Genomic DNA, 10,793 nt, shown 5'->3' on the forward strand with positions numbered 1-10,793 from the left:
CAGCGGCGGCGCAGCTCTGGATTCCACCGCTGGCGGTGCTGACTGGTAGGTTGATTCGTTGATTTGTAGCGGCCAATTCGGAGGCTCTGGGTCGCTGAGAGCTCCCAATTGGGCCCCGCGCCTAAGGCGGCCCTGCGCTGGAGTAATGTACTCTCAGCTCGGGAAGATCTACCCCGGGTGGAGGGGGGAGAGAGGGGTGGAGAGAGAGTAGAGGGGCGGAGGGGGAAGCAAGGGGTAGACTGGGAGGGGGGTGTGAGGGGGAATGGATGTGGGGGAGGAGGTAGGTAATTCCCTCATGGTCCCGGGGCAACGCTCCCGCCCATCCAGTCGCCGTGCTTCACGCACACAGCCCCGGCTCCACCCCGCTCTCTCCCTAGGGAGACGCGGTGATCAATACAGGGAGGGCCGGGCCACTAATACTGGCCAGTGTCTCCACAGCCATTGACCTCACCGCATGTCACTGCTTCATACCTGGCCATTGTAATAGGTCTGGGTCTATTTGCCCTTTGATCCTCCTCCTGTGTGCAGTGGCTGGGGTGGGGCCAGGGAGGGAGGGAGGGGGGGGGCAAGAGAGACTCAGCACCTCCTCGATGCCAAATCGTAAATGGAATTGCATCTCGCTACCATCTGAGGCTTGGGATCTGAGCACTGTAATATTAAGGGGCTCTCCTTTTCTGGGAGCCCATCTGTTTACATGAAAGAAATGGAAGGAAATTCCTCATGCAGACTGCTTCTGCTGGGGTTTTTCCAAAAGGACATCTCTGGAAAGGTCAAGGTTGAGAGGAGGAATCCCTTGTTTAAAAGGAGAACTACATTCTCTTAATGCAAGGCCAAATATAATGGAACACCCAGGGAGTCCAAGAGTTACATCTGCACTGTCGATACTATTATTTAAGTACATCGAAAAAATGTAGAACATTTCAGCATCAAAGCAGATGCTAAAATAGTTTTACCATGTTTCCTTAAACAATGCCAAAATATGTTTTCAGACACTGCGTGATATCGGCTCAAGCTGGGCATTTGAAGAATTGTTTCCTACTGACCATAAGCGATTGTTGGCTACCTGCATCCCAGCTCATACTAAGGGCTTGACCTGAATGGAGTGGTTGCACCAGCAGGAAGGACTCTTTATCCCAGTAAGGAAGTTTCCCCAGTAGAAGTCTTTAAAGCCATGGTAGGGTTTGTGCGGGCTCACTGTAAACAAGATGCTTTTACCTGTGGGGAAGACCAGAACCCAAGGTTGTAATGATATGGTCAATGATGATTGTAACATGGCATTCTGGACAGCAGAGAGAATGTGAGGGTGGCTCCCATGTGGAAGAGTTTAGGTAAACAGCAGAGAAAGATGTAAGAGGAAGCGAGATAAAGACACAAATGGTAGAAGGATGTGGCAGTGAGGTAGATGGAGAGAGATGGGTGGAGCCTTTGTGGAGTATGAATACCAGGATAGATAAATTGGGCCAAATGGCCTCTTCTGTGCCATTGACGTTGATAGTCGCCAATGGAAATCACCAAAGTCAGCACTGGCGTCAACCTATGTCATCCTGGCGACAGCACCTACGTCGGGCTACGATCGTTGGTGTCAAGCCTACGTGCGCTGACTGTCACCGAAAAGATTTGAACATTTCAAAATCCAGCGGTGACCAGAAAAAAGGTATGACTCTTTGGGTGACTGAGGAGACCATGCAGGCGACACCTGATCCTCTAAATTGTCGGCCTAAAAAATGTCGCCCTGTCCCACTTAGGCCTAAAAAATCGCCTAAGTGGGACAGGGGCATTCACCTGATCCTCTAAATTGTCGCAAAGACACCTTAGTAAGAAGGAACTGCAGATGGTGGTTTAAGCTGAAGACAGGCACAAAATGTTGGAGTAACTCAGACGGGACAGGCAGCATCTCTGGATAGAAGGAATGAGTGATGTTTCAGGTCGAGACCCTTCTTCAGACTCTTCATAGACACCCATTCCTTCTCTCCAGAGATACGGCCTGTCCCGCTGAGTTACTCCAGCTTTGTGTCGATCTTACATGGAAGTTCATTTTGAGGGATTAACTTCAAAATAGAAAGCATTGTTGGTCAGGGTAAACGTATCCCGGTTCTCCATTGTTTTCCCAGGAACGATCGTCCCCTCTTGTCGTCAACGGAATCGTTGACGCTCGCCGCCTCCGCGCAACCTACCCCGATAGTCCACGGCCGACTGCTGATTGACGTGCGAGTAAGCCAGTTGCAGGGTCTCTGAGGGCGAGCGCGAACCGTTCCACCAAACAGCAGCGAGTGGGGGCGGTGCTTCCCCCCCTCCCCGTGACAGGTTAGGTTGAGCGGTGGAGGACTTGCTGGTCGCAGTTAAAGGTGGTGAGTGGAGGGGCTGTTATCTCGGATGGTTTAAATGCTTTGAATGTATAATACCCCTTCCTTGTGAATTAAGCAGATTAATTACAATGCCCGTGCTCGTTAAGGGAAGGCCTTGTGAGCCTGCCTTTTGACATCTGCTCAAGTTTCAATATTGGCGTTTTCACCTCGCCCTGTCGCATCATTCCCGTTTTAAAAACCAAAAATCACTTTGTATTGAGGAAATAAGTAGTCCTAAGATGGGTTTTTCTCAGTTCTGGTGGGAATTGTACTGGGAGATGAAACACCGTGTCTTAAAGTTCGTACTTTTAAAAGGATTATTTTCCTTTTTAAAAAAAAAATCAATTGTTCTTGTTGCTTTGTTATCATTATATGCCACTTTGTTTTGGGTGGTTTTGAGTACCTGGGCCATTATAACAGTGAACTAAACCAATCCAATACACATAGGTAGAGTTTCTCATTGCCTGATTTAGAATGTGCACACAACTCTACTTGAGGGCCCAGAAAACTTAGGTAAGAGAAAATGATTTGGAACCGAGGGAGAACTTAACCAGCCAAAAGACCAAAGTCTAATAAATTAGAGTATGTCTGTCTGTCCAATTCGGTATTTTTTTTATCGATTGGGACATTGGCTTGCAGGGTTATCTGTAGCTTAGCTCTTACCTAGTTATAGTAGCTCCATGTCCGGGATGGCAAGTCCATTTTCAACCGCCCCCTGGATTACTGTCAACATGACTGGTACAGGCACCATTTGTGTGAGATTGCTGTCAAGGTCCCAGATTCCAGTGCGGTGGTGTTTTCCTGGAGCTGTTCCTATCTTCAATGAACCCTGGCTGTCCCTCCCCCAAAGAGGATACATTTTACCTCATATGCATTATAAAGAAATGAAAAAATATTGTCGGCCAGTTTATCAAAAAGATTCCCTGTAAAGTATGTTTGTTTGTTCTTAGTTTGTGCACACCAAAAAAAATAAAATGGATCATTCTGCAGTCGATAGGCCTTTTCTCAGTGTGTATAAGATCAGGTGCCTAAACTAGTTGATAAAATTATATTATCTTGGTCTATTTGTGGATTCTGGTATGTGATCTTTGGATTTTATTGTGAACAATGATGTAGTAATGCTTTTAATGTAGTTACACATCTTCATAGAAGCATCATATGAGAATTGACTGAGGGAGAACTGGTTGATCAGAAGCATGGTCACTAAGAGGCTTCAATAAGATGGAGAGGCAGAGCATGTCCCTACTCTCTAAAAGCCTTTCCACCATCACCAGGACATAAGCGAAGGGTGCGATGGATTAAGTCCAGCATGAGCTGATGACACAGGCCCTAGTGGTGGGGCAATAGAAGTTGATGATGGTCAAAAGGCTAGAAATGGAGGAACAAATAGATCTAGGAATGTGGAGGGGTTAGAGGTTACAGGGATATGGAAGGGTAAAGACTGAAAGGATTTGAACATGACAGTGAGAATGATTAAGATGGCATTGTTAAACCAGGAACCATACACATCATCAAACAGGGAGGGTTAATGGGACTTGGTGCAAGTTAGGACCAAGGGGCAAGAGATTTCTGGATGGACTAAAGGCTTGGAAGATTGGAAGAAAGTTCTGCTGAAGTTATATTGGACAAGTTATGTAGTTCCTACATTGCCTGATGCAGTCTCTTCTGCTCTGATTCCTGCACCGATTGGAAACACAGCTGCCACCTTATGCAACTGAATCAACTTATTTCTAGTGCGTTGCACGCAAACTGTAACAGAAGCACGCAGCCTGTATTTAAATGGGGCAACAGCAACTGTGGAGCAGCGCAAATGGGCTGGGCAAAATGCGCAAGCAGCGCCAGTGCATCTAGAGCGCAATTTTACCCCCTGGCCTGGCGGTTTGGCACTGTCTCACTATCTCCACTGAGCAGGAGCTCAAACCCATTGCCGACACGTTTCTTTCTGGCATCTCCTTGCCTCAGCACGAGCTGTGTTCATGAGGCCGGTGCCTGCTCCACTACTTTTCTTCCTCACTTAGCCCTGGAGAGGTGGTTGGTATGAGGCAAGAGAGACTCTGCTTTCACAATGGGAACTTTGACTTTTCAATTTTACATTCTGGCAAATGCACCAAGATCTTTGACCAAATGGTCTCAAGTGAATGCAGTGCAAGCTAATACAGTGCAAGCCTCCCATACCTATTCATCTTGTGTTGATAACTGATGGCCATTTTAACCAGCAAAAGGAGTGTCCTTGTCATTGGCACCTGTTCTGAATTTTTTTTGAATTACAAGCAGGATTGTCTCTGATGAATCTCATGGTGAAAAATCTCATTGTGAATTATAACCATATAATAATTACAGCACGGAAACAGGCCATCTCGACCCTTCTAGTCCGTGCGGAACACGTAATCTCCCCTAGTCCCACATACCTGCGCTCAGACCATAACCCTCCATTCCTTTCTCGTCCATTTAACTATCCAATTTATTTTTAAATGATAAAAACGAACCTGCCTCCACCACCTTCACTGGAAGCTCATTCCACACAGCCACCACTCTCTGAGTAAAGAAGTTCCCCCTCATGTTACCCCTAAACTTCTGTCCCTTAATTCTCAAGTCATGTCCCCTTGTTTGCATCTTCCCTCCTCTCAGTGGGAAAAGCTTATCCACGTCAACTCTGTCTATCCCTCTCATCATTTTAAAGACCTCTATCAAGTCCCCCCTTAACCTTCTGCGCTTCAAAGAATAAAGCCCTAACTTGTTCAACCTTTCTCTGTAACTTAGTTGCTGAAACCCAGGCAACATTCTAGTAAATCTCCTCTGTACTCTCTCTATTTTGTTGACATCCTTCCTATAATTAGGCGACCAAAACTCCAGAATTGGCCTCACCAATGCCTTGTACAATTTTAACTTTACATCCCAACTTCTATACTCAATGCTCTGATTTATAAAGGCCAGCACACCAAAAGCTTTCTTTACCACCCTATCTACATGAGATTCCACTTTCAGGGAACTGTGCAGTTATTCCCAGATCCCTCTGTTCACCTGCATTCTTCAATTCCCTACCATTTACCATGTACGTCCTATTTTGATTTGTCCTGCCAAGATGTAGCACCTCACACTTATCAGCATTAAACTCCATCTGCCATCTTTCATTGTGAGTAGTCATTCCATAGGTTACGGATTTCAAAATCAGATCACAAACTCCAAGGTAAGTCATGGGCTGCAGACAACAGAATGACATAAACCGCAGTAAAATCCTAATGAATTTACTGCTAATGCCTTTAATTCCAATGTACAGACAATCACTGCTCCTACCTCTGGGTTATAATCTTGTTTCAGTGACACATCGTGTGAATTTTCGCAGGGACTCTGCGAGGCAAGTGCTGAACTGGTCGCGCGCGTTCTTGCGTGAGTTCAAAGTTATGGGTTCAAACTCCGCTCCAGGGATTTGAGCACAAAATTCAGGCCAGCGCAGAACTGGAGATGTGCTGAACTGTCAAGAGGCAGACGTGACGTTAAACCAGGGCCCCGTCTGCTCTCTTGGGTGGCTGTGCAAGATCTCACATGTACTATTTGGAGAAACAGCAGAGGCGATTCCCTTAGTGTTCTGGTCAAAGATTATCCCTCAACCATCATCACTAAACTGTGTTAAGTGATCATTTGTTTTGGTTCTGGTAGTGGGATCTTGGTCTGTACATATTGGCAAGCCAGTTAAGAACCAGGAGTTACAAAGAACTGCAGATGTTTGTTTAAACAACAAGACACAAGGTGCTGGAGTAATTTAGCGACCAGGCAGCATCTCTGGAGAACATGGATACGATGTTTCGGGTCACCTCGCCTATCCATGTTCTTCAGAGATGCTGCCTGACCCGCTGAATTTCTCCAGCACTTTGTGTCCCTTTCTTAAAAAAGCTGTAAGTGCTGCTTTGTTGCTCGTGTGTCAACATTGCGTCTGAGAAAACACTGCCTTTGGTAGGATCTTATTAATGAAATCACTTCCTTTCTGCATGACAGCTGCGGAAGCCATTGGCGGACTGTAAGTGGAGTGCACACAAAGAGGAGCATGTTTTTTTTTGTTTGAGCTTTGCCCTTCTTTAAAGTAGGAGACAGGATGAACGTTGGTGTCGCTCACAGTGAGGTTAATCCCAACACTCGGATAATGAACAGCCGGGGGATCTGGCTAGCTTACCTCATTTTAGTTGGAATTCTCCACGTCGTCCTGCTGAGTATTCCATTCTTCAGCATTCCGGTGGTGTGGACCCTCACTCATGTCATCCACAACTCGGTGAGTGTAGGAGACTGGGCAGGGGTGGGGCTGGGAGGGTTAGGTATTGGAATAGATGCTCTATAAGGCTGCTGCCATTCTGGCCATCTTTTAGGAATAACATCAAAACAGTTGACTGTAAGTTTGTGATACAAGTGTGTCCAGTGTCTGGAGCTGTTCGGAACCTATGTAACTGCTGCTATAATCAATCATTGGAACTCCCTCCTATCTTTGGTTACAGGTGAACAAAGGACTAGCCAAGTCATCTTCTGATAATGTGTGACGTAGAATCAGTCCACTGTTCCTGCTTCCTCCCCATATCCCTTGATTCTGTTAGCCCCAAGAGCTATATCTAACTCTCTTGAATACATCCAGTGAATTGGCCTCCACTGCCTTCTGTGGCAGAGAATTCCACAAATTATAGAAGATTGTGTGTGTTTTGTTACATATTGGATCAAGCTTCTCTGTAATGTCCACTACCTCCCCTTCCCTCGCATATCAGAGATGGTGAAGGTTTCTTAGCCATGTTTTATTGCTCAAGGGCGTTGAGATTGTGCCCACTCCATAAATATATACCTAGGTTGTTTCAAGATGTCTGTTCTACCCACCACAAAACGGTCACCAGTGTTGTAACGAGTGTCTGTTTGTAGGCAATGTATTGGTTTCTGCACACTGTCAAAGGAACACCCTTTGAGACTCCAGACCAAGGCAAGGCACGGTTACTGACGCACTGGGAGCAAATGGATTATGGGATCCAATTTACGTCATCGCGCAAGTTTCTCACCATCACACCAATAATTCTGTAAGTCCTTGTTTTGTGTTTGTGGTAGCTGCTTCAATTGTTTTAAACTGGTAGAAAATCTGGGACATTATTGTGAGAGGGAAGAGGGAGCCAGAACCTACCAGTGAAATTCAGATGAAGTAAGTTTTAACCCGATTTCAAAGCTGTCTTGCCCATGGATCAGAAGTTCCACTCCTGAGCCTTGAATGTCTTTCTTTGAGACAATGCTAGACCTAGTTTGTTCTGATGTAAATGATCCCCCAGCACCATTGCAAGAACAAGAGCATTCTCTCCATTGTATAAGGGCAATGTTTATCCATAAACCAGCATTACTTTAAAAACAGATAATCTGTTCCTTATCAAATTGCTTTGGGGGCAAATCTTTTACATTGTTATAATGCCCATGTGCCAAAAAATGTCTGCTTGATTGTAAAGTGCATTTTAGAAGAGCAGAGGTTGTGAAAATCTCTGTAGAAATGCAAGTGTGCCCTTTTCACATATCATGCAGTGAGGATCTGCAACTCATACGGTGGCCCTGCGAATGAGAATCCACCTATTGGTCATCAGTCAGGCCTTGGATGTTTCACAGAAAAATACTCTCAACATACTCGCACCTTAAGTGTTCTCACGATGAAGGGACGGCAATACATTTCCAAAGCAGGGTGGTGTAACTTGGGAAGGAACCTGCAGACAGCGGTGCTCACATGTGCCCATCACTCTCAACTCCTAGGGGGTGGAGGCCAGAGTCACTGTCAGAATAGCCTAGGTGACATTTCATGCAGGTAATGATACAGTGCAGCCACTGTTGCCTGGTGGAGGGAGAGAATTGAGCATGCACTTCACTCTGGGTGATGTTGAGCTTCTTGAGAGATATTACACTTCATCCATCATACCCTTTTCTTATATCTTGGAGATGATGGAAAGGCTTTTAGCAAGGAGGGAGAGTTCGGCTGCCGGTTGCTTTATGGAAACAAACGTTTAATAAAGTCAATTATCAAAGTAAAGATGATTTTGTGGAGAGTGGCACCAGGTGGGCGGACATTGGAGAAACAGATTGTTTCCTGAACAGGGGAAAGGGAGAATTAATGGTGACCTTCAAAACTATGTGAAAAATCAGGGAGGAGGGCAATGGTGAAGTGGTGCAGGCAAGAGGGGCCTGGTGCCAAATTTCTGCTCCTATTTTCCGATGTGGAGGCAGAGAAACTTTCCAGAGGCTGGAGGGGCAGCAAACACAATTATTTTTTGTTTAAGATGACTGACATAACATTACACAAAGTGGTTATACATTTACAGGCCACTAGGGAATGAGCAGGGGAGTTGAACTACTTGGAGTGATTGTTTTTAAGGATAGCACACATTGTGGGCTGAATGGTACTTTTCTACAATATGATATAATTAATTAACTTACAGATTGTGTGTCATTTAATAAATGGTTATGTTTTCTTTCCAGGTATATGCTAGCAAGTTTCTACACTAAATATAACGTTGTTCATTTCCTGGTGAACACTACATCTTTGCTTACTGCCCTCATTCCCAAACTCCCCCAGCTGCACGGGGTCCGCCTTTTTGGCATCAATAAGTATTGAGCGGGTGGTTGGCAGCTGAGCGAATGCTGCCAGTGGCTCCAGCCAGCCTCAGACAGGGGTCCGTATGAGTGATGGGCACAATGTACTGAGACAATGAACCGAGAAGAGCCTGCTGACACAACCATCCAAATTAGTGACGATTTACTTACAGCCAAGATCTTCCACTTGGCCACGTAGGAATTGTGCTCGTGTATAATTTTATATTTTTTCTCTCCTTTTGCATCAATTGTATACATAAAAAATGTTTTGTCACTGAGGGCGTGGTAGTGTTTGTGCACGTAAGAACATGAATGCATACATCAGGCAGTATTCTGCTCCTGGCTCCTGTCTACACTTCCTCTCAGATTCTGACAATCTCCTATTGTCAGAGGAAAAAAATGGACAAGTCCAGAACAATGATATACATTTCTTCAATGTTCCTACTCCTGTCCAAAAAGCACTCGGTATATTAGAACAATTACTTGATTTTGGCTGAATAAACGATAACACTTGTGAGGCACTGTCACTGCATGGGGTATGATAGATCTAAACCTTGAACTTGGGGCTGGTTATAGCCCTTGCAGTAAATAGTAACTTGGCAGAAAGATTCAACTGAGAGGTAAACCACACCACCTACCATACCTTGCCCAGAGGTGACACCGCCAAAGCCAAACTTAATTAATTTTTAGTTTTTACAAAGCATCTACTTAAAAGTAAATGAATTTATCATTGCAATTGTTTATACTGTTTGGTGCAGCCATCATTTAACATTCATATACACAATCAACTTGGTTAAGAGAGCTGTGCTCTCTCAACTCTGAATCAGAGCGTTTGCTGCTGAAACTGGAGCACAAAAATCCACGTTAACATTCCCAGTGAATGCACTAGTGTTTGACTGTTCATTGTCAAATCAAGATTCTATTCTCTTGCCCAAGGCACTGTTTTGAAGAACAGTTAGTAAGTAAGTAAGTAAGCAAATTTTATTTATATAGCACGTTTAAATCCTTGCGTTGAAAACAGGTTAGTTTACCCCAAATTTATCACCTAACCAACATCACATAATAACCAACATAATAAAAACTGCAGGTGCTGGGAATCTGAAATAACAGAAAATGCTGAAAAAGCTCAGCAGCTCAGGCAGCATCTGTGAAAAGAGGAACCTGAAGAAGGTTCTGAACTTTTATTTTGCCTCAGAGATGCTGCCAGACCAGCTGAGTGTCCAACGCATTTTCGTGGAATCCCATTGCACATGCGATTACATTAAAAAAAATACTTGATTGGATCAAAAGCCATCAAGGCTCTTAAGGGTGCTATAAAACATGGAAATCTCTGTAATCAATGACTGGTTCATGATATCTTTAACTAACTTTTCATTCCCCAAACCTTAGAACAAAAACTATGACACAAGTTGTGCTCAGTTCCCAAAGATCTAAGCATCCAAGTGTATATTTTAAAGTGCTTTTTACCCCCCTTCAAATGGGAGCCACTCCAGGTATTGAGCCCAGCAATGTGGGCATCATTCCTTTGCCTCCACTGTACTGGTCAATATATTATTCAGACTGTAGTTCTGGCCTCCTGCTCTGATGGATTAATGGGATAGGAGCATTTCTTCCAGTCACATTTTTTAAAACTCAACTAACACAACCAAACAGATTAACTTGACACTGCTGCTTATGAGATCCAGCTATGCACAATGTGGAAATCACATCATTAAAGCCATGAGCTGGATTGTGCGCAGCCTGGGACACCTTGTTGCATCTCCAGGCTTTGAGTTTCAAAAATCAACAATGCCAAACGTTGTCTCTTGAGTGCAAGAATCCCAAGTGAAACAAGAACTGTAAGCCTGTAACAAAAGTTCC

At 44.6% G+C, this 10,793-nt stretch overlaps 1 protein-coding gene across 3 annotated transcripts; it reads left to right on the plus strand.

Annotated features, from left to right (window-relative positions):
• Positions 1-2,285: 2,285 nt before the first annotated feature.
• Positions 2,286-9,211, plus strand: ormdl2 (ORMDL sphingolipid biosynthesis regulator 2). 3 transcript variants are annotated; one of them, XM_055664356.1, is made up of 4 exons: positions 2,286-2,348; positions 6,425-6,609; positions 7,239-7,390; positions 8,820-9,211. In XM_055664356.1, exons 2-4 carry the CDS (start codon positions 6,436-6,438, stop codon positions 8,953-8,955), a joined length of 462 nt encoding a protein of 153 aa, XP_055520331.1. In that variant the 5' UTR covers positions 2,286-2,348; positions 6,425-6,435; the 3' UTR covers positions 8,956-9,211. The 3 variants fall into 3 exon arrangements, with proteins under 3 accessions (XP_055520331.1, XP_055520330.1, XP_055520332.1); XM_055664355.1 differs by having other exon boundaries at positions 6,428-6,609; XM_055664357.1 differs by having other exon boundaries at positions 2,298-2,345; positions 6,428-6,609.
• Positions 9,212-10,793: the final 1,582 nt, after the last annotated feature.

The sequence above is a fragment of the Leucoraja erinacea genome, chromosome 40 (genome assembly GCF_028641065.1).
Source record: "Leucoraja erinacea ecotype New England chromosome 40, Leri_hhj_1, whole genome shotgun sequence".
Lineage (NCBI taxonomy): Eukaryota > Metazoa > Chordata > Chondrichthyes > Rajiformes > Rajidae > Leucoraja > Leucoraja erinaceus.